Source organism: Triticum urartu, chromosome 7A (assembly GCF_056163025.1).
Source record: "Triticum urartu cultivar PI428250 chromosome 7A, HENAU_Tu73, whole genome shotgun sequence".
Taxonomy (NCBI): domain Eukaryota; kingdom Viridiplantae; phylum Streptophyta; class Magnoliopsida; order Poales; family Poaceae; genus Triticum; species Triticum urartu.
Window position 1 is genome coordinate 99,619,593 of NC_141879.1, and position 23,564 is coordinate 99,643,156.

The window sequence follows — 23,564 nt, forward strand, 5'->3', positions numbered from 1 at the left end:
AAACTTTTTAATCTCCCAGCCTAGCACCTGAAATTGATCAGTATCAACTCCTACTAAAATGCCACCTGCAGAGCCCATAGATGGCAGTAAATTCCAATCAAAATTTCTATTACCCATAACAGTGCTAAGAAAATTCCTAGAGAAACTACTTTGTTTAGTCTCTTGAAACCCCACAATAGCAGGATTAAGAGGCCAAATCAAATCCTCAATACATTTCTTCCTACCAGGGGCCAACAACCCCCTAGCATTCCAGAAGATGTATTTCATTTCACCCTACTACTAGGGTGCTTGCCCCATCTATTCAACCTGCTAGGCAACCCAGCACTATCAGAAGCCTTCTCTACCTCACTTTCAACAGAAGCACATCCTTTGTCTACCAGCTTTTCACTAATGACCACTCAAATAGAATTAGACATGCCATCTATCTCATCTACTGGAATAGTATTAAATGGGGGCTTGGAAGATATACCTTTCATACTTTTCGGTAGCTCCAGATTTTGCTTCATCTTGAGCAACACAGCTCTATCCACCATTGGTTGTGAGATATCAACTCTTGAACTCTTCCTAGAAGCTTGGACAGGCCCATATGCCTTCTGCTTTTTGCTCCTCTTCCCTGTCTCCTTCCCATCCACTTGGCCCTTATCGGTCACTCCGAAATTGCTAAAATCAGGCATAATATCATCAGGAAGATTGTCAATAACATCAGACCATGTCTTCTCAGCATCATCAACCAACATCTCTCATGTATCCTCAGCTGCAAACTCTTCCATCTCCCCATCCAGGTCCCTAAGCAACTGCATTTCAGCAAAGACAAAAGTAGTAGTATCTTTTCCCTCCCCAGCGCCTGTCATTATGTCATTTCCTTCCAGGCCAAGATCACAATTCTACATCTCCTGTTGCTCAACAATTCCAACCACAATCATATCTCTCTTTCTATGCTGACCACTACCCCCAGTAGCTGCCTTATGATCTGCCTGACTACCTTTTCCATTTCCTTTACTCTGATTAGCCCCATTACTCAAATCCCCACCCCATCAGTCTGCATGTTCTCCTCCCCATTGCTTCTTTTGCTCCTATCCTCATCAGAATCAAACTTCTCTTTCTCATTCTCTCCCTCATCCTTGGAAACCATTTCTACAGCAATCTGGACCTTAAAGATTTTTCCATCAACTTCAAACAGCCTTTCAGTAGGGATTTTAGCTGGATTCCTACACTGAATTTTATCTCTAACACACTTAAATAGACTCTGCAGCATCCCTTGCCAGTCCATCTGTATTAGCAAGCCAAAGGAAGAAACACACTGATCAATGACAGCCCACTCACACCATTTAGGCATCAGCCCTCTCACCTCCACCCAAACTTCTTCCAATTTATCAATCTCCACCAGTTCCTCTTTCCAGGCCTCAACTTTCACTGTTGCATCTGACTCTGTCATCCCAAAGCAGGGGTAACCAGCCACCTGGTCTACAGAAATGTGAGGAGGAAACTTCACTAGAAAGGACCACTCATCTAGTACTCTAATCTGCCACGGCCAATTTGTCTTATAGATGACAGAAAACTCCTTTGCCAGTTCTTCCTTTGTGATTGATCCAGACTCCACATACACCACACCACAATTCTTCAAGATCCCGATCGAGTTCTGCCCCATATCGGAGGTCTCCAAATGGTAGAACCCTAGCCCAGGGGCAGCACTACCTACATACTTAGCCATTTGATGAGGTCTCTTCCTAACCGGGCAATTCTCCACTTGATGTGCACTTGCTTTGCAAATGAAGCATTTTTTGGGTTTCTCACACACAGCCCGCAGATGCCCTGGATCACCATAGTTGTAACGAATAACTTACTGATAATTGGTGAACTCCACACTCTGACCCCCTGTAATCACGTTTCAGTTTTACCATGGAGCTTTAGTATACCAGAGTTTCAAAGTATCTCAGTGTCAAGCCATTGCACTGTTCCTCCTCAAATAAGCACAAGTTTTGCCCGCGAGGACATTGGCTTTGTTCCTGTAACAATACTCAAGCTGCATGCTATGCGGGAAGAGGAAGAAGAAAGGGGACTGCGAAGTGCGAACAGAGAAGGAGACAGGGGAAGACTTTGCTTTTTTCCTTACCTGATGACACCCACAGACACGCGCCTCTTATCGAGGCCTCTTAGCCACACCACACCACACCAATGCCCAACAACGACACGCACAAACGTACTCACATGTCAGACTACCACTTCAGTATCCTGTGCACACGGACATCGGCTTCAGAGCCAACGGACAATGGAACAAAACAGACATATATCTGCCAGCACTAACGCACACATGTAGACAAAATCTATAGGGAAAGCGACGATGGGCACAGCATGATCCAGTTACGGTTATTACATCTACTTTCAGACGACACTCATCACATGCCGTGATGATGGAGTTCCGACTTAGCTTGACGAGCATCGCTTCCTTCATTTTATGGATGCTTCCTTCATTTTGTGGATGCTTTCACAGATTCCAACCTGCAGGTACACTTATAGCTTTCAGACATGTACCTGAATATTGTTAGCACATGATAAACCCGATTTCATTTTGTAGGGAGTGTTAGATTAATATGTCACGTATCGTGACATATCTCCTAATCCCCTAAATCGAGGAGTATCGATATTGTTGTGATCTCCCATTTATGGTTAGGATTGTAAATCTGTCTATATATTGACATGTAATGGAAAAGCCCAAGTGTGGCAAATATTCTCTAAATCTTTCATGGTATCAGCCTAAGAATCCTCTCGCTTCCGCTCATCCAACCCTAGCGCTGCCGGCTCCTGCTCCCGCGCTGCCGGCCACCACCTCCCTCCCATGGCGCCCTCCGAGCCGGCTGCTCCTCACCCCAACGCCGCCCTTTGGGCGCAGGCAACCGCCATCCCCAACGTCCGCTCTCTCGTCCCCATCGTCCTCGAGTTCAAGAGCGCCGTCTTCCCCAAGTGGAGGACCTTCTTCAACATCGCCGTCACCACCTATGCCCTCGAGGATCACCTCACCTCCGAGACGCCCTCCACCGACCCAACGTGGCTCCGCCTCGACGTCCTTGTGCTCCGCTGGCTCTATGGCTCCATGGCCATGGACATCGTCGACCTCGTCATGCCTACCGACCCCGCCACCGCCATGGTGTACAAGGTCTGGACCGCCGTCGTCGCGCTCTTCAACGACAACCAAAAGAGCCGCGAGATTTATCTCGCCGAGGAGTTCCACAACATCAAGCAGGAGGATCGGTCCATCACCGAGTACCTTCACCTGCAGAAGACGGCGGCTGACGCCCTCGCCAAGGTCAGTGCGCCCGTCTCCGATCCCGAGCTCGTCACCAACGTCATCAAGGGCCTCCATGAGCGCTTCGACAGCGTCGCCGACATCGCCCCCCTCCTCACGCCGTTCCCTACCTTCCTCAACTTTCGCAACATGCTGCTGCTCCACGAGATGAAGGCCTCTCGGCGCTCCAACAACACCTCGGCCTCTACTTTTGATGCCGCCAAAGGACCCGTCCCCGCTCCTCCCAGCGGCGGCGGCTCGTCCTCCGGAGGCGGCGGCGGTGCTCCTTCCAGTTCGGCCGGCGGCCAGCCATGGCGGGCTCCTGCTCCCGTCCACAATCCTCATGCCACCGGCTATGGCAAGGGGAAGGGAAAGAACAAGGGGTACAAGTCCGGCGGTGGCGTTCCTCCCATGCCAACTCCGTTCAATCCTTGGACAGGAGCCATCCAGATGTGGCCCATGCAGTCCCGCCCCGCCAACACTGGCGGCAACACCGGCGGCATCCTCGGACGGGCTCCGGGCCCCTGCGCTCACGCCTACATGGCCGCTCCACCGGCTGCTCCCGGCGCCTACTACGGCGGTTACGGCTCCGTCCCATACGGCGCCGCGCTGCCCTACGCTGCACCACCAACACCGGCACCATCATGGGACACCGCTGCTCTCGCCCAACACTTCACCAACATGACGTTGCAGCAGCCCGCTCCCGAGTGGGTCATGGACAGTGGCGCGACCGCCCACCTTTCCTCCGATGTCGGTATCTTATCCTCCCTTTCTCCTCATCCTATATATCGTCACGTGGTGGTCGGCGACGGTTCCACCGTTCCCGTCACCACATCCGGTCATTCTTCCCTTCCCTCCCTTTTTCCTAACAGACCTTTTCACTTACGCCATGTCCTAGTAACACCTAGCATTATCAAAAATCTTATTTCCGTTCGTCAATTCACTACTGATAATCATCGCATCGTCGCTTTTGACCCCTTTGGTTTCTCTGTGAAGGACCCTCATTCCCGGCGCGAGATCCTTCGGTGCAATAGTACGGGGGAGCTCTACATGTTCACATGCCCTCCGCCTCCTCGCGCCCTCGCCACGCTCACCGCCCCTCACGACGTGTGGCACCGTCGTCTCGGTCATCCCGGCCATGATGCTTACCGTCGCCTCTCGCAGCATATTTCCCTCCCTTGTATTAGACAAATAAATCACTCCACTTTATGTCATGCTTGTCAACTAGGACGTCATGTCCGTTTGCCTTTTTCTGCTTCTACTACTCGTACCACTCGTCCATTCGAGTTAGTGCATTGTGATCTTTGGACTTCACCAATCTTGAGTGTTTCTGGCAATAAATATTTTTTAGTCATTCTTGATGATTTCACACATTTTCTATGGACCGTTCCACTTCGCCAAAAATCTGATGCTTACGCTTCGCTCTTCGCTTTTCGCGCATTCGCTCATACTCAGTTTGGCTTAGCTCTCGTGTCCATACAATGTGACAATGGTCGTGAGTTCGACAACAACAAACTCCACTCTCTTGCTGCCACGCACGGTATTCATATTCGTTTTTCTTGCCCATACACATCCCAACAAAACGGTAAAGCTGAACGCATTATTCGCACCGTCAATGACATTGTGCGTTCTCTCTTATTTCAGGCTAGCTTACCTCCTCGTTTTTGGGCCGAAGCACTTCACGCCGCCACTCACGTTCTTAACCGTCTTCCCACCAAAACCATTGCGGCTCCCTCTCCATACTTTGCCCTTCACGGCAACCATCCCGATTACTCATCACTACGCGTCTTCGGCTGCCTATGCTATCCCAATACCGCCTCCACCATGCCACATAAACTGTCGCCGCGTTCGAGTCTTGCGTTTTTTTGGGCTATTCCTCTCATCATAAGGGATATCGGTGCATGGACCTCACTACCCACCGCATCATCATCTCCCGTCACGTCATCTTCGATGAGATGACCTTTCCATTTGCCTCCCTACAGCCCACCACCGCAGCCACATACGACTTCCTCGCCGACGATGACACACTATCCATAGTTGTCCCGCCTCTTCCGATCGCCACTCCTGCCCCTACCCCGCCACCCACCCCACCACCCACCCCTCCATCACCACCCGCACCACCCTCACCACCCGCCCCTCCCTCACCGGGCGCCCCTCCCGAACCAGGCGCCCCACCCACTCATCGCACACGCAGCACCTCCGGCATCCACAAGGGCCCTCGCGAGCGGCTTAACCTGCATGTTTCATCTGTCAGCAGGTACTCGCCGGTCCCCACCTCTGCCCGTGCAGCTCTCAAGGATCCCAACTGGCTCGATGCTATGACTGCGGAGTACCGCGCTCTCCTCAGCAACAACACTTGGGATCTTGTGCCCCCTCCTCGGGATGCTAACATCGTCTCCGGCAAGTGGGTTTTTCGCCACAAGCTCAAACCCGATGGCTCCTCGATCGCTACAAAGCTCGCTGGGTGCTTCGGGGTTTCTCTCAGGAGCCCAGTGTCGACTCGACAAGACATTCAGCCCGGTTGTCAAACCGGCCACCGTGCGTGTCATCCTCTCCATCGCGCTCTCTCTTAATTGGGAGACTCGTCAGCTCGACGTCAAGAACGCCTTTCTACATGGCACTCTTGCTGAAGTCGTCTACTGTCGTCAACACACCGGCTTCATCGACTCCACTCGCCCCGAGCACGTCTGTCGGCTGAACCGTTCTCTATACGGTCTCAAGCAGGCTCTCCGTGCGTGGTACCAGCGCTTCGCGACTTTCATCACTTCGACCGGCTTCGTGTGCTCCCGCTCGGACACCTCGTTGTTCGTTCTCTGGTGTGCGGAAGGCACGGCCTTCCTCCTGCTCTACGTGGACGACATCGTCCTCACCGCCTCCTTGACCCGCTTGTTGGACAGGATCACGGCCTCTCTCCGAGCAGAGTTCGCCCTGACGGACATGGGCAGCCTTCACTACTTCCTCGGCATCGCGGTCACCCGCGACTCCTCTGGCATGCATCTTTCGCAAGCTAAGTACGCCGCGGAGATTCTAGACAGGGCCGGCAAGACTTCCTGCAAGTCGGACTCGACACCGGTTGACACCTCGCCGAAGCTCACCGCTACTGCCGGCTCTTCCGTGGCCGATCCCACGGAGTACCGCAGTCTTGCTGGAGCTCTCCAGTACATCACCTTTACGCGCCCCAACATCGCGTACGCCGTTCAGTAGGTTTGTCTTCATATGCACGACCCGCGTGAGCAGCACCTCGCGGCCATCAAGCGCATCTTGCGCTACGTCAAGGGCACGATCTCTCATGGCCTTCAGCTCTACTCGACTTCGCCAGACTCCATGATTGCCTACACCGACGCCGACTGGGCCGGCTGCCCTGACACTCGGCGCTCCACGTCAGGCTTCTGTGTCTACCTCGGAGATAATCTCGTCTCTTGGTCCTCCAAGCGACAACACACGGTCTCGCGCTCGAGCGCTGAAGCCGAGTACCGCGCTGTGGCTAACGCCGTGGCTGAGGCGAGTTGGCTTCGGCAACTTCTTTAGGAGCTTCATCGACCATCTCCTCCTGCGACGATCGTCTTCTGCGACAACGTCAGCGCCGTCTACATATCCACGAACCCCGTCCAGCATCAGCGTACGAAACACATCGAGATCGATCTCCACTTCGTTCGCGATCGTGTTGCCATGGGTCAGGTCCGTGTGCTGCATGTTCCCTCGTCACGCCAGTTCACCGACATCTTGACGAAGGGCCTCCCGTCGCCGTTGTTTCTGGATTTTCGGTCCAGTCTCAACGTCCGCTCTCCTCCCGTTGTGACTGCGGGGGAGTGTTAGACTAATATGTCACGTATCGTGACATATCTCCTAATCCCCTAAATTGAGGAGTATCGATATTGTTGTGATCTTCCATTTATGGTTAGGATTGTAAATATGTCTATATATTGACATGTAATGGAAAAGCCCAAGTGTGGCAAATATTCTCTAAATCTTTCAGGGAGAATTACCAGGGCACATGTTCATCAGAGCTTGGAATTTTCCTGCGCTGTCATCACAGTGGTCCATCAATTAGTGAACATGGCGAATGAGAGTCCAAAGCACACAAGAGGGTATCCATCAATTAACGAGCATGGCGAATGAGAGTTGTGTGCTTACTCTGTATGCTTAAGAACGAAACCGTGTTGTTGCTGAATGTCATCCGGCACTTGATTTCCTGACAGACACGAAATCAGTATCGAGTCTGAATGCCAATTTTCCTGACGATTACAGAGAAAAAAGAGGCGAATAAAGATGATGAAAGCATTTTGTCACCATATTTAATTAAGAGAAAAGTATGCTTTTCGTCCCTCAACTCTTGGTGAAGTTTAGATTTAGTCCCTCAACTCCGAAACCGGACAACTTGCACCCCCAACTAACGAAACCGGACAAGGTTTGTCCCTGGTCTCGATTTTGACCAGTTTTGGTGCTGACTGACCCCGGTTTTGACCGGTGCCGACTAAAATTCGCGTAATTTTTTCATATCCGTGAACTTTTTAAAATTCACATACTCTTTTCGAATCCACATAGTTTTTCAAGGTCGTGCAATTTTTTCAAAAATAAACATACCTTTTTCAAATCTGTGAACTATTTTGAAATTTGTGTACTTTTCCAAATCCATGATTTTTTTAATTTGCGTAATTTTCTCAAATCAGTGTATTTTTTCAACTTCGTGTAATTTTATCGAATCCAAGTATTTTTTTTTCAAATCCATCTGTTTTTAAAATTCGCGTACTTGTTTCAAATCCGCATACTTTTTAAAGTTCGTGTATTTTTTTCAAATCCGTGTTCCTTTCCAATCCATGAACTTTGTTTGAAATTCACATACTTGTTTCAAGTTGACATAAATTTTCAAATCCACACATTTTTTTCTAATTCACGAAGATATTCAAATCCGCATACGTTTTCAATTTCACATAAAATTTTCAAACCCAAAAAAATATACGTGAATAGGAATAAGTATGTCAATTTTTAAAAATTACATGAATTTAGAAAAAACCACAGGAACTTTAAAGAAGTACGTGGATTTAAAAAAAGTACGTGAACTTGGAAAAAGTATGCAGATTTGGAAAAGTACACAAATTTTTAAAAAGTTCACGTATTTGAAAAAAATACCCGAATTTGAAAACATTAAACGGACTTGGAAAAGGTATGCGAATTTGAGTCGGCACGGTTAAAACCGGGTTGGGACAGCACCAAAACCGGTCAAAACCGTGACCAGGGATGAATCTTGGCCGGTTTCAGTAGTTAAGGGCGCAAGTTGTCTGGTTTTGAAGTTGAGGGACCAAATCTAGACTTCGCCAAGAATTAAGGGATGAAAAGTATATTTTTCTCTTTAATTAAATACTCATCAAAGCAATTTTGGTATTGATATATGGAGCAGAACAGAGGTTTAGCCAGATTAAGTACTGTGCTGAGTTGATTTGAGTAGAGTTTACGGACTTAAATTAGACAGAGATGGAGCGTAGGTCGGAGAAATGAGTAGTGTAACTAAAAGATTTGGAGAAAATATATTTGTAGAAGGGGCGTTGGTCGGAGAAATGAGTAGTGTAATTAAAAGATTTTTCATGACCGAGCTCTGCTCGTAGGGTCACCTCTTTATGTTGATTTTGATGATTGTTGAGATGAGCACAGAAGCAGCAAGCAACGAGATAAACTTGTCCTAAAAAAGGCAGATACTTGTCAAAAAAAATAGGCAAAGAGCGTTGCAACCAGACCGGAGTAAGCTGCTCCTACAAAACTAAATAAAAAGGTAATCAGTGGGGAGTTACTTAAACCATAATAATCAGTTGGACCTCAAACGGACGTTCGTTTTGTCTAGATTTCGTCCGTTTGAAATGGTAAAGAGGACGAGAACGAGCATGCGTGTCCGGCTTATGTTTGAGGCATCCACCGCGGCAGAATGACCCAAAACGTCCGCCCCACCGCCTCTGGAATCTCGTCGCCGCGGCGCGCTCGCTGAGCCCGCCCGCCCGCGCCGTCCCGCTCCCCCGACCACCACTCCCCACGGGGCCACCCAGCCGCTCGTGGCCCTGCCCTCGCCCGCGGCGGCCCCGCCCCCGCCCCCGCTGCACGAGCTGGAGCGCGTGCGCCGCGTCGTGGGTGGAAGTGCAGCGGCAAGCGCGCACGCCCGCCGTGCCCGCTGGGCAGCAGCAGCCGAGCAAGGCTGCACGCGCCCGCAGCTCGCCCACCGCCTGGCACGGCCGCGGCTCGCACGCTTCGCCCTGCGTTGCCTTGCCACGCTCGCCGCCCGCCCTGCCTCGCCCTGACGCCACGCCCGCGCTCGCGCACTCGTCCGTGCTCCCGTGTCCACCACGCCCTAGCCTCGCCCCCTGCTCGCCCCGGGCCCTTCCCGCGCCCGAGCTCGCCACGCCCGGCCTGCGCCTGCGAGCGGCTCGCGTGGCCGCGCCCGCAGCTGCCGCAAAAGTCGTCGCCACGCTCGCCCTCGCCCACGCACTCGCAGCCGCGCTGCAGGTCCCGTCCTCGCGCCCTACGCCCCGCCCCGCCTGTCGCGTCGCACCCACTCCTAGCCGCTCCTCCGCTGTTCCCGTCGCGGCGGGGCCGCGGACGCGTTGCTCACCACCAGCCGCCCCGCGCGCGCCCGCCTCGCCGCCGGTCGCCTCGCCCCACTCGCGCCTCGCCTGTCGGCCGCCTCGCCCCACGCGCGCCCGCCTCGCCTGCCAGCACGTGCCCCCGCCTCCCGTGCTCGCCCGCACCTCGCTCTCTCGCTGGGGCCACGCACGCCAACGCGCCCGTGCCGCGCCCCCAGCAGCACCGGCCCTGCCGCGTTTTGCCGAGGAGCCGCCGCTGCTGTAGCTGCTGTGACGAGGAGAGAGAGACAGAGAAAAAGGGAGAGAGAGAGACCGGTGGGAGTGATGAGTGGATGATAAATAGGTCCAGGCCTGGACAAGAGCGGACGGGACAGACGAGAAAGCGTCTGCTCGATGTCCGCTCGACCGCAAAGCCGAATCAAATTTGGGCTTGGGATGAGGCAAAACGGACCAAAAGCGGGCATCTTTTTACAGAAGGGTTGCGCGTTAGGCTGTTTTATTTGTCCGTTTAAACTCAAACGGACAGACCCGGATGTTTTAGGGTCGCGATGGAGATGGCCTGACGAGCAGGTACTCTCTCCTTCCTCCCCATCCCTAGTAGTAACTCGGCGCACACACGTACGCTCGGCACTCACGCGCGCTCCCCTGCGCAGGCGCACGAACGGCAGACGACACCACACATGCTCCCTGCATGCCTGCGCACGCATGTGATGGATGCATGGATGGATGTAGGGCTAGCTAGAAGGATGAAGGGATGAATGCTTCTACTTGATTGTGTAGAGTGTAGCCGTCGTCCTCCTTGTCGCGCCGGATGTCGCCGTCGTCCTCGCCGCGCCCGACACTGGACGGCTCGCTCTCGGCACCGACGGCGGACGCGCCGATGCCGCCGTTCGTCCCTCGTATGGTGCCTAGCCAAGTGTCCGCCGCCCCCACGCACGCAAGCACCGGCTTGCACACACATTAGCTGTGCACAAGACGAGCTGCTCGGGCTGGACCTGCTCGGCTCGTGTTCAGCCCTAATCACCACCCTTAATTTTGTCTTGATAGGTTGTTGGATCTCAGGGCTAGCTCAATGGTCCTAAAAACACCGTCAATTTGAGATGCTTCAGATTAGGAAACTGACTTAGCTAGCTAAGGAACAACCCTCCTTTTAAAAAAAAAAGCTAAGGAACAACCCTACGTCCTTATCACCTAGCTAAAACAATGATGCTTGATTATTCTCACACGATGTGTACATGTGCACAGTTTACCGCGCGTTTGTCTTGCATCTTGGCCCTCGGTGTTAGGTACTGAAGATGGTTAAACTAATCAAGTTATAATAATATCTTTAAGCATCTTTTTTTAAACGTCCGTCCACTGTTATCCTTGCTGTTTGGCTACTTGACTCTACTTAAGATCTGAAAGGCCAAGAGATTTGTACTTGCTAACATGCCTTTGCAACTTGCTACGTTTAACAGAGGTGCCGCGCTCGGGCTTGTTATGACTTTCGGACGCTCTTCTTTCCTACCTCAAAGCTGCCTTGTAAGTTATTTGAACTTCATAATATCTCTTCTTACAAAAGATTTGTGCTATCTTTATACTCAATGCAGATCAATTGCCTTTGTGAACAGGGCCACCAGAAAAATATTATTGTCCTGTACTATTGCTTTGCATCTTGTAAAATGTTAGGCTTCCTTCCTATTCAGTATGGATTCTAGGATATAGGATTGGAGAGCTCTATATATATATATCGGTGAGTTTGTCTCAAAATTTATCTTGTTGCTGTTTCTGGTAGGGTCGTAATGATCTGCTTCTAGTTTGAAATTTCGTGGCGATGTTTCATCGAAATGGCGAAATAAAGTCTTCCTAGCATATACTCCCTCCGTAAAGAATATAAGAGCGTCTAGATCACTAAAGTAGTGATCTAAAACTAGCAAATCGTAGCCACAAGGGGCCAGGAACCATGTGTTCCTCCTTGATCTCTTCAAGCAAGCTCCAAGAAGGAGTATTATGCACTGAACATCGAAGACAAGATCAGGAACTAGCAGAGAGCTAGCAGCTAGTTGGGCCTGTGCTTGATTTTCTTTTGCGAAATAGTGGCGAGCCCTGACTTTGGCTTGCCTCAAGATTAGCATGGCAAAAGTTGGCTACAGACGAATCAGGCTCTTAGTATTGGATACCTCTACGGAAGGACGGGGAATTAGCTAGAGGAATAGTATGTTTTGTAGTTTGAAGTCAATTGACTCAGATTGTAGTAGTACATCCTAACGAGTTATCTTTTACTTGTCTACCATGAATCATGATGGTTGTAACTGTAATTACTCGTAGTGCTATTTTAACACAAGTTCTTCAGTAATTGAATCGCAGACACTCTGTTCAATAGCGAAGGTGACGTGAGAATGGAAGACATTCAGCACAAGTCAGAAAGGCACATGATGGACTATAATCTGCGAAGGGCAGTAACAGAAGGCAATGTACAGCGATTTAATGAACTTTTGCAAGATGAAAACCAGCCACCTCCAAGGACATCCAGGCTTCTCCAAGGAGTGACATCTGATTGGGACGGAGTGCTCCATATTGCAGCAAGACTAGAGCATGTTGAACTAGTGCGTGCCATTTCCAATGGATGGGCCATGTTAGTGGATGTAGCAGCGAAGAACAGGAGAGGGGAGACTCCCTTGCACTGTGCGGCTGCCACCGAGGAACCCGAGATGATCAATCTTCTCATACCGATGTCTGGAAGCCCTGAGAAGCAAATGGAACTTCTCAGTGAAAGAAAGTGCAACGGGGAAACATGTTTGCACGACGCAGTGCGGCGGGGGAACAGACAAGTCGCGAGTAGATTGATCGCGGCGGATGTCAACGTGCAATACATTAGGGACAGATGCAGATGCCGTGCTCTAGTGCAAATAGAGGATAACGAAGGTGTTTCTCCTCTATATTTGGCTACAACTCTAGGCAACCTTGAAATGGTTCAGCTCCTCACTGAAAGGCCACAAGATCACAGATATGCGGCATCCTGTGCTGGGCCTGAAAAGAAGACAGCTCTGCATGCTGCAGTTCTTCTTCGATACCGCAGCACAGGTGCATGTGCTAGCTCGACCGCCAATCAAAACATAAGCTAATTCTTCTCATCTTCCTTTCGACACCATACTCTCTTCTCACTGTATGCATATGCGTGTGTTCTTCCTCAATTGCAGAGATCAGTGAACATCTCGTGGCGTGGAATGCTAACCTCATAAAGAAGACTGATCTATATGGGAACACGCCACTTCACCTTTTGGCATCACGCTGGAGGACCAGGTACGCAGCTACTGCAAAACTTCTGTTGGATAGGGACGCAAGCGCTGGATACCTCTGGGATGCCGAGGGAGCACTGCCCATACATGTCGCAGCTGCTAATGGATGTCTTGACATGATCAAGCTGTTGCTAGAGCATTGCCCCGATTGCTATTGGCCATGCAGTAACTTTGGCCAGACCATCCTCCACATTGCTGTCCAGCAAAAAAATTACAATGTAGTAAGGTATGTATGCTCAGGGCAAAGGTTCCTAGGAATTCTTAACACCAGAGATGCAGATGGGAATACGGCTCTTCATTTGGCTGTATTGAAAGGAAATGTGTCCATCTTCCGAGTGTTACTGGGGATGAGGCAGATCTTTTTGAGTCCCATAAATAAGGAGGAGTGCACGCCTCGAGATCTTGCATCCTTGGGCATCCCACCTGGCGTGTCATTTATGCAAGTATGTGCATATAGTCTCTCTCTGTTAAATATATTTTTTCTATTAGAGGAGAGATGGTCAATGTGTGATTGCATCATGCACTTCTGACAAAGAAATAAGATATCATATCGCTTTTAAAAAAACAATCCCACAAAATGCCATGCCATTCTTTTTGAAACGCTGTCCTTAGTGCGCGATTCAATAAAAAAATAGGATAAAGTTGACCGGTTAATTAACAGAAACCCGGGTGAATACCGTTACAACACACCTACATAAAAGGGCACTACGGCCGACCTGGCACCCACAAGAGCACACACACCACCGAGGAGACGACACCATCGAGGTTGTCTGCAATGTCATTGTCATCACCTCTCCGCGAGCAAGCGACTCCGACTTCGCCACCGACGACCCATCGAGACCCCTCTGAACCAAGGAAAGGACCTCGTCAGCCATAGCCAAACGTCGATCACCGACGTCAAGGACCGGCAACTTCGATTTTGTTGATGCGCTTCACTAGAGAAAGTTGGAAGCCTCGCACCAACCTAGTCCAACACATCCTCTGATGAAACCACCCTATGGAGTCATTGTTGCCGCCGAGGCCCCGCCGCACACAGCTCCAACTTCTCTGTCACAGTGAGAAACAAGTATAGGCGCACCCATTGACGAATCAGACCATCGACATCAGAAGGACAAGCCGCGACCTAGGTCTTCACGCTAGCACCATCGTCACTGCACGAGTCGCAACGCCAACCACTCACATCACCGGTTGTGCACCTACCAACCGTGATGACGTGTACGTCCAGCCCCAAGGGAAGCACGGAGAAGATCCTATGGTGCCTTCATAGGACCCCTGTGGGCTGTAGTGAAATTTTTTGAGCGTTAGGGTAAAACTTGATGCACTTCATATACAAACTGAACACCCTCGACGAAGTGTAAGGTTTTGAACGAAAATCACCGTCTGCCTAACTGAAGTCAACCTTTATACATCAATTCAATTTCAAACCTTTTTCCATGATTAGCGTACACCATTGGAAGCCCCATGGTCAAATTTCAAACTATTTTGGTTGTTTTGCTACATTTCGCAAGAATTATCTTATTGAAGGCAAGTGTGGCGGGCGGGTGACAACACCCGCCACTGAATTTTTCTTCTTCAAATTTTAGAATATTTTTGGCGCGGCTTGCCAAAATGTAGTTGTGGCAAGCGTATTCTATAAACTAGTGGAGGGTTAGGGAAGGAGTGGGGGAGAGAAGAGGCATGACGGCGGTGTGGGTTTAGTCACCCACGAGTCGCCCCGGGAGAGCAACTCAGGAGCCAAAGGGATTTCACAACCTTGGTTATATTGTACAGATGTCACCTTCTCTCTTGTTATTCCAAGTGAAGTCATAAGGGCATCTCCAACAGCGACCCGTAAATTTTCTTTCGCATCCGTCTGCGGACAGGGAGGGACCGTGGACATGAATGCGGGAGGCCGTCATCCAACGTTGCCTGCATACATCTAGCTAACAGTTTGAACTAATTGGACGAAATTCGATCGAACCAGACGGATTTCATTGGAGTTCGGACATAATTTACATAAAATGTCGATATTTTGACAGTTTAAAAAAAAACAAAAAAAACCCTATATCGGATGACCAACCTGCCTTGCCGCACCGCTGTCTCCAATGGTGTCGTCGTCGTGGTCCCTCCAGCGGCTGAACGGCGCCGGAGGGCCATGGTAGCCTTGTTCGGCGGCTGCCCACCGCTCGTGGAGGAGCCGCTCCGCCTCCTCTTGCATCGTGCGGAGTGCCGTCGTGGCCATTGCCGACATGTCCTTCAGAGCCCTTGCGATGGCCTTGCCGCACTGGCGTTGGCGGAGCAGTTGTTAAGCGATCACTCCTCGCCGATCTTGGCAAGCTCGCTGTCAAGGCGGCGACATCGCCTGGCGGCCGTCTCCGCGGTGGTCTCGGAGCGGTCGAGCGCCCACGCGGTGGCGATGTTAGGGTCGTTGCAGACCCAGTCCGGCGCCACGTCGCTCTTGGCAAACGCGGAGCGACGACATGCATTGCGCCGGTCGTACCTCGCCTGCTTCCGAGCCGCACGCTTTGTCTTGGAGACAAGGACCCTCGAGCCCGAGGCACCGCCGTAACTGCATCCTCCGAGTTAGTGGAGGAGGCGGCCCCGCGCCTTCTTGATCGCAGGCGGCAACTCTTCCTTGATGGCGATGCGGTGGCGACGATGGTGCGTCCATGCGGCCATACCGGTTGCATGGCAGGGACGCCGGCTCCTTGACCCAACGTCCGATCTGGATGCCACGGTGCGAGGCCAGGTCCTCCTTCACGCGGTGTCCAATCTGGACGCCACGGTTGTGCTGGAGTGAGGCTGACTCCTCCTTCATAGGCCGGAGCGGGGATGCCGGCTCGCGCTTCACGCAACGGCGCGGCGGGCACGACGGCTACTCCTTCACGCACACCGGCGATGGCGGCGACAGGCCCATGTAACAGAGCGACCATTCCGTCATTATCTTGATCTGATGGATGAAATCTTCGTCCGTCAGAGCGGCCTCCTTGAGGAGTTGGGGCAGCTGCTGCGGCGGCACCTGGTCCTCCTCATCAATGGAGGACCCGGCTGCCGTGAGCGCCGACGGGCCTGGAGAGCGAGGGTGGCGGTGCCAAGAACCATCCGAGGAGGAGCTTCCACCTACTCCGCCTGCCGGCGCGGAGCACCACGACTTTGACATCGCCTCAGCTGGGGTCGGAGAGGAGGAGGGGCTCGGGCATGGAAATGGGGGAGGGGGAGTGCGTCTCTGTGCGTCACCGGCGCACGGCTTAAATAGCCACGGTAAGGCCCATGCGAATGGACGACCAGCCCGCATCAATGCGGCACAACGGCCACATTTGGTTCCTCGAGACGCGGTGTCCCCATTGAATCGACGATGCCCGAGAAGTCACGTCTGTCAGCGCCGCCCTCCCGTCCGGTCAAATCACCACTGCATCAATACCGGCTTGAATCTGGCGCAGCGTGTGGGATGGAAAGTGCGGGAGGGGCGGGTGGTTTTTTTTGATGGGCTAGTGTGGTCAAACTTGGGAGCGACCCGGACTCCCGCAAAGCCCCCCTCCACCCCCACCCCCACCCCCCCCCCCCCCCCCCCACACACACACACACGTTTGTCTTCAGTTTGCGAGAGAAAGTACGTCCGGACCACGTCGCGGACCTATACAGGGCTTCATTGGATGGTTTTCACGGTCCGTACGGCGCGGTCGAGACGGATGCAGGAGGTTTAAGGGCCGGCGTTGGAGATGCCCTAACCCGAAAAGTCCAGTCGGTGAGGTTGCAATCCATCAGACAATCACAAAATTCAGACATTTGCCCCTCACTTCACACATTGCCCCCAGCTGCTCTAGGGTTTTTATTTCCTCTAGTGGACAACGGCTACACACCGCTAAAAGCACACAGAATTCCATTAATCAATTCAAGCCTACGTTTGACGACGTGAATCTCCATGAGATCGCTGGTGACATCAAGCAACCCTGAGATTGGACGCGTCCCACATGGTTGCATGGCGGGCTTCCATGTGAAAACTGCGGCGGAAGGGCGGAAGGCCGTTCTTCTTTTGGAGGTTCTTTCTGGTGGCGGCGATCTGGTCGCGCTAGCGCTTGTCCACACGATAGTGGCCAAGGCAGCGCTCCACGCTCTCTGTGCGCTGTGTCCATATGTCGGGAGCTGGTTGTCCAAGGGCGGCGTGGGACGAGGCACGTCCGTGGTGGTGGATCGTTGGTGCCGCACAGCTACCGTGTTTTATCTTCTTCAAGGTGTGCGCGCGTGTGTTGTCAAGATTTTTCCTAGTTGGTTTGCCATTGAGATGTGTTTGCCACTTTGTCATATAAAAGATTAATTTATTGCATGGCTGTTCAAATGTTCTTTGAGAGTCATGCACGTAAGAATACTCATACGTACTTTTCATGTACTACAAGAAAACTGAATATAACTATGGTGGGAGGTAGAAACCCTACCAAGAGGGGGTTTCTGCAGATAATTGTGAGTTTGGATTTTTTTTCATATATAAAACTGAAATTTCACCTATTAATTGTACGTTCAGCCTTAGGAAGTAGACGGCTATGATCTTGTAGCTAGGATTTTCTCTCTTCTTGTAACTCGTTCGTGTATCTTTTTTCTTTGGAATGCTCTTACAATCACATTCATCTGTTCTCTGACTTATACTACACCTCTTATTCCAGCCCCGGCGATGGATAGCGTATGACCTTCTACTTGCTAAGGCTGAACATGGCACTGGTCGGCGGGATCATTTTTCTACCAACTTCACAGAAGCTGACAAGGAGAAGAATTCCGAAGCAATTAGCAAGTCAGCTGGGCTCATGGCCGTCTGTGCGGTGCTTATCCTGAACGTAGCATTTGCGGCCCCTTTCAACGTGTCGAAAATCTATATCGATTCCAGCAACCCGAGCAGCACACTCAGGAGAGCAAGGATGCACGTGTACAAAGCGTTCATGGTCTCGGACGCCTTAGCATTTGTCTTCTCGGCGGCAGCCACGTCTTGCTGCACATTGGCAGGCTTTTCTGTTGCGGACAGGAGGACACGCTTCAACCACCTTGCAGTTGGATGGCTGTTACTCGAGCTTGCCGCACTGTGTATGCTCGCCGTCTTTATGTCGGGGGTCTATGTGGTCGCTTCTCCAGTTGGTTTCAGGTTCGCCATCACTGCCTGTGCATTTGCCATTCTAGCCACTTTACCGCACCTCGCAATGTCCGCCATGCTGTTTCTTAGCGTACGGACCTTGATCAAAAGGGTTGGTGCCCGAAAATGGTGCCGCACCGTGCTTCCGCGCGTATATCTATTTAGTCGAACGATAATTTCTGTGTTGGTACTCTCCGGGACTATTATAGGGTTATCATTCCTTTAATTAGTTGACGATGGGGTCATCACTCATACGTGCGCGCATGGCAAGCTTCAAGTACCTCAAGATCACTGAACTGGCCAGTTTCCTACTTCATCAACACCTTCATCTGCACAATGTTCGTTTCCTTATGTCCATTTGGTTCTGCTCTTTCTAAGTTGGCTGTGAGTTGCGTTGTGACCACTGGATTTTTATGTAGCTGTATGTGTCGTATGATTAAAAGCTGATGCAAGCCAAGAAACAAACAGTCATCCTTTCTGTTTCCTCTTCTATAAGACTTACTGTTTGGCTGCAGACGGTATATATGTAATAAATTATTCTTCTGTTAGTTATTGTGTTTGTAACTGCGTGCAATTTCTCTTTCAAAGTTCTATCTTCAATCGCAAAGCTTGCAGCTGTCTATCTATACACGTGAATTCCAGCAAAGACGGCTAGCTTAAATGTTTGGTTGCAACCTATATATTTCAGTATGTCGACTCCAATTATAAGGTTATTGGAATATAAACACTGACTCCAGTTATTAGTGATTTTATTTATGATAACGGTGGAGATTTGTGGTGACCCTAAACCCACTATATGAGGACCCACAAACTCCACTTGCTAAATGCACTATTAGCTTCTGGGCAGCCAAGCCACTCACGTCAGAGCGAGACTATCTTCTGGGCGGTTGGCCGCTCATGTTAGAGCAAGTCTCTTGTGATTTTGGGCGGCCGAGCCACTCAAGTTGAACCACAACTCAATTGTGTACTAAAAAATAGTTAGAGGACGCTTCCCTCAAACAAACAAACAAAAGTTAAGAGGACGCAGCGAGACTTGCACTTCTCAAGTGCTCTTAATTTTATTACAACCGGGAACAATTACACAAGAGTGTACACACACTTACTCGGGTGGATCCTCTCTTGACCAACTACTCTTTCTAGTAACTTTGCTCTCATACGAAGGCAAGGAAAGAGGCAATGGTCCACAAGCAGCGATTTGGTTCCCGGGCTCAACATGAACAGTAAAATCATTTAAAATATTATACAAATTTAAAAAAATCATTTTTTTGTGGTGAAAGATGATTGAATGTGTAATGTTCATGCCAAATTTGAGAACATTTGGACATCTGATAAGCTCTCAGCAAAAAGAAAAAAGTTTACTGTTTAGACTTTAGACTTGATTTTGTCTTCTTTGTTGAGAGCTGCTCAAATGCCCAAATGCTCTGAAATTTGGCACGAAACATCACACTCATGCATCTTTCACCACAAAAAAAAATAAATAGATTTTTTACTTTTTTTATTTTACTGTTCACTGGGTGCATCTGAGCTCAGGTTCCAGATCGAATTATCGCAATGGTCCCCTATTTATAGTAGGTCCATTGGATCTTTCACATGAGTAAAGATCTTAGCTCTTGATCCAAGCGGGTTGTTTTGAAAATATTTTGAATTAGATCGAGAACACAACCAAGTTTCATTTTCTACCTTGAAGACCTAACCCCCTAGAAAAAGACTATGTCTTCAACCTTCAGTAAGGCTCTAAGTTTTGAAGCACGCCAGAACAACTGCCGATTCCTCAAGAGCGTGTGCGTCCTCAGGGTTATAGCTCGTACCTTTTCTTCTCTCCGTTTTGAGGAGTCGACGTCCACGCGGTTAAATAATTTTGAACGTCTGCACTGCACATATGCCGCCTAACTAATTTTGGCGCTTCAGACCTCCAGTCATACTTGCATGCTTAGAACTGCACTACGTTATGCACAGTTCGTTGAGATCCTGGAATCTAAACATGTCAACCGGAATAAAGAACTTCAAATGAAGAGGGAGAAAAAAAAATGAAGCCCAGGAAAGGGTATCTGAATTCTGATGGAGCTGAATTTTTCAACGCACCAAAGATAGTTTATGTTTTAGAGTCGTAATAACATGATCTGAAGACGAATTGTTATCGCAGCAAAGTAAATTGTGAAGGACCATTTTGTAAGTTCTGCTTCCACGTTACAGATTTGCATTTTTTTAGGGGCAAGCTTCAGTATACCAGAGTTTGAAAGTATCTCGGTGTTAGCCAGTTGCACTATCCCTCCTCAAATAAGCCCAAGTTTTGCTTCATTCCTTTAACACTCGGCCTGCTATGCGTGAAGAGAAGAAGAAAGGGGACTGGGCAGAGAAGGAGACAGGGGAATTCAGACTTTGCGTTTTCCTTAACTGACGAAACACTCCCATTCCAAACATTCTCAACGACACGCACACGGACAGGCTATGCCAACACACACAGACGCTCTCACAGCCAAGGTACAATCTGCACATTTGCAGGGCTAATAAAAATTCCTACTGACATCTACGTGTCGAGAAAAATCTGCCTGCACTGACACAACACATGTAGAGAAAAATCTCTAGGGAAAGAGACGGTCGTCACAGCATAATCTAGTTCTGACATATTACATCTACTTCCACACTACAGTCATCACATGCCGTGGTGATGAGTTCTGACTTTGCTTGACGTTCATGGCATTGGTTCCTTCATTTTGTGGATGCTTTCAGAGATCCCAACCTGCAGTTACGTTGATTGATCACATTAGCGTTGCATTTTAGCTGAATATTATCAGCATATCATCCACCCAATTTGTAGGGAGATTTACCAGGGCACACATTCATACGGATTTGCGTAACAGCTCGGACTTTCTTGACGCTCCCATCAAAGAGTGGTATCTGAACTCTGACAGGAGTTCAAATCAAGATAATTTTCAGAATACCAAACAAGTACTCTATACACACAAGAGGGTATCCATAAATTAGTGAGCAGCCGAACGAGTAGTTATCTGCTTACTCTCGTTTGCTTAAGAACGAAACAGTGCTGCAGCTGACGTCATCCGGCACTTGATTCCTGACAGACACGAAATCAGTGTCTAGTGTGATCCTTGACAAATACAGAGAGGGGAGATGATGGAAGCGTTTTTTTTCTCCGCCTCAGATTAAGCAGTGCCATCAAAGCAATTACGTATCGATTTGTGAAGCAAAACAGAGGTTTGGCTAGATCAAGTACTTTGTGCATTTGATTTGAGCATTGTTGGGGATGAAATTAAACAGAGATGGAGCATACCTTCCAAATGGACCGATCACCTTGAAAGCTTGGAGGAAATATATCTGCAGAAGGGGCGTTGGTCGGAGAAATGAGAAATGTAACTAAAAGATTTTTCATGACCGAGTTCTGCTGGTAGGTTGGGTCGACGTAACCTGATCTCAAGAGGAACCAGCAGTCGCCGCTGCTACCATACTTCTGGTTGTCCTGCTCAAGGGAATTAGCAGGTAAGTAATCAAGGATAATAGATCTTGAGATACTATTTTCGTTTACCAAAAGCTAATAAAAATGGGGGTTTCGCCCAGGCTACAAAATAAAATAACATCAACCATAATATATAGATTCTGAGAGTGCTATATGCATGCATGAGGAAAGTACAAAGTTGAGTTTTGTCTCCATCAAATTTACCTGAAACACTATGTCATTCATGCTGCTCTATGGATTTGCAGTATTAGAGTGCTGTGATCTGATTTGCCACTGCGTCGGTCATGCTCATGAAAGAAGCCTTTGTGGACTCCACATCACAGCAGTTACGCCAACATACAGAGCATTGATGGATTTTAACTTTCCAGCCTGAAAGGATTGATAAATTATCATTAGGAATTTCAGCTGGAGCATTGCACCTAACAGATTAACACTAGGCACTATCAGGAAGAACTGGAGATGCCACTGGATTGGAAGTTTATCTCTTTATGCTAATTTTGGTGATTTTTGAGCGAGAACAGAGCAGTAAGGAACGAGATATACTTGTCCTATAGGCACCGTGGCAAAGATCAGTGTCTCATCCTCTCTTTTTTTGGGGCATTAGGAACGGAGCGCTTGCTCGCGTCGCCTCCAGGGGGGCGACTCAGGCGCCCCAACCGCCGCCGCCCTCGACCTCCCTCCTCCCCTTCTTCCCCGCCGCCGCCGAAGGAGGCCGGCGAGCGAAGCTCGCCCGGCGGACGGCGGACGGCGGGCCCTCCTCCTTTCTTCATGAGGGGATCCTCTGGCTGAGATGCGTCGGTGTCCCTGGGCGTACAGCATGGAGGCGGAGTTGCCGCGCTCGGGCGGCGGCCCGATGGGATCCCGGCGACGCTGCGGGGGCTGGCGGCGGCGGATCTGGGGTTTCCCACCCCAGATCGGCTCTCCTTCGGGTGGTCGGGCTCGGGCGCCGTCCGGCGGTCCTAAGCGGTGGCGGGCGCTCGCGTTGGCTATCCTCCTTCACGGATGTGATTGGGGGCGGCCGCGAAGGAGTTGGCGTGATGCCGGATCCGAGCACGGTGGTGGCGCCGTCCCCTTCAGGGATGACGGCCGGGTGGTGGGTCCTTGTGGCGGCGCCGGTGGCGGCGGATCTTGGGATCCCGCTCCCGGGGACGTCGCAGGACGCGGCGGCCCGTGCACGAGAGATGGAGTTTCTTCGAACATATCTGGGTGAAAACTTGCTTTTGACTACTGCAAAGGCCGACGATGGCGGCGCTGTCTGCGTCATTCACTTCTTGAAGGTATCGTCGTGGAGAAGTTCAAGACCACTTTCTGCTACCTCCGGGGAAAATCCTAGATCAGTTGATAGGATGACGGCGGCGCTCTAGTGTCGTTTTCCCCTTGGGGGCGTCATTCCTGGAGGTACACATGGGCTCGGGGAACAGAGGACGACTTCTTTGGTGGAGCGGTACCTCATCTTATACATTGATGGCAGCGGATCTCGGCAGCGTGGCGCTGTGGAGATTCGGAGTCCGATGCGCAGAGATGGACTCGGTCAGGAGGAGGATGCTGTCTGGCGTCATGGTGGCATTGATGGCAGAAGAGGCCTGGCAAGGTCGATGCATTAGTTTCTGTTCTGAAGATGGATTGGTGGAAGATGGCGGCGACGATACAAAGAGTGCGTCGGAACAGTTTGTGTCCCAAATCCGGTATGTGGCTTGGTTAGGGCCTCTGTCTTTAGGTGTTAGGCATTTGTGTGATGTCTGTTTGGTATTAGGCTCGGGCTATGGGCACACCTTCATCAGGTGGATAGGAGTAGCGACAGTTGTTGCTAAGATGGTGGCTTCAGACTACCTAATGTACTGCTTTTAAGGTCTTTGTGAATAATTAATAA

General features: G+C 50.3%; 2 protein-coding genes and 1 long non-coding RNA gene across 4 annotated transcripts; 1 reads left to right on the forward strand and 2 right to left on the reverse strand.

The window, feature by feature from the left end:
* Positions 1 to 1,018: 1,018 nt before the first annotated feature.
* On the reverse strand, positions 1,019 to 1,648 carry LOC147958234 (uncharacterized). The gene has a single exon (XM_087532004.1). The coding sequence runs from the start codon at positions 1,646 to 1,648 to the stop codon at positions 1,019 to 1,021; it is 630 nt and encodes a 209-aa protein (XP_087388130.1).
* Positions 1,649 to 11,262: 9,614 nt separating this feature from the next.
* LOC125524038 (protein ACCELERATED CELL DEATH 6) lies at positions 11,263 to 18,681 on the forward strand. The gene is made up of 4 exons (XM_048689115.2): positions 11,263 to 11,370; positions 12,182 to 12,912; positions 13,029 to 13,570; positions 17,765 to 18,681. Exons 2-4 carry the CDS (start codon positions 12,228 to 12,230, stop codon positions 18,446 to 18,448), a joined length of 1,911 nt encoding a protein of 636 aa, XP_048545072.1. The 5' UTR covers positions 11,263 to 11,370; positions 12,182 to 12,227; the 3' UTR covers positions 18,449 to 18,681.
* A 1,930-nt stretch (positions 18,682 to 20,611) lies between these two features.
* Positions 20,612 to 23,518, reverse strand: LOC147958235 (uncharacterized). Of its 2 annotated transcripts, XR_015609836.1 has the most exons (7): positions 22,238 to 23,518; positions 21,899 to 22,063; positions 21,646 to 21,697; positions 21,512 to 21,555; positions 21,239 to 21,295; positions 21,051 to 21,127; positions 20,612 to 20,962 (listed from the first exon to the last, which is right to left on the reverse strand). It is a non-coding gene; the product is annotated as an uncharacterized LOC147958235 (long non-coding RNA). The 2 variants fall into 2 exon arrangements; XR_015609835.1 differs by having other exon boundaries at positions 21,512 to 21,697.
* Positions 23,519 to 23,564: the final 46 nt, after the last annotated feature.

Excerpts from the sequence above, each read along its gene's own strand:
- LOC125524038 (XM_048689115.2), top strand. The coding sequence starts at position 12,228 with ATGGAAGACATTCAGCACAAGTCAGAAAGGCACATGATGGACTATAAT. Across the intron at positions 12,913-13,028 it reads TCTTCGATACCGCAGCACAG|AGATCAGTGAACATCTCGTG; the intron begins GTGCATGTGCTA and ends CCTCAATTGCAG. Across the intron at positions 13,571-17,764 it reads CTGGCGTGTCATTTATGCAA|CCCCGGCGATGGATAGCGTA; the intron begins GTATGTGCATAT and ends CTCTTATTCCAG.
- LOC147958234 (XM_087532004.1), bottom strand. The coding sequence starts at position 1,648 with ATGGGGCAGAACTCGATCGGGATCTTGAAGAATTGTGGTGTGGTGTAT.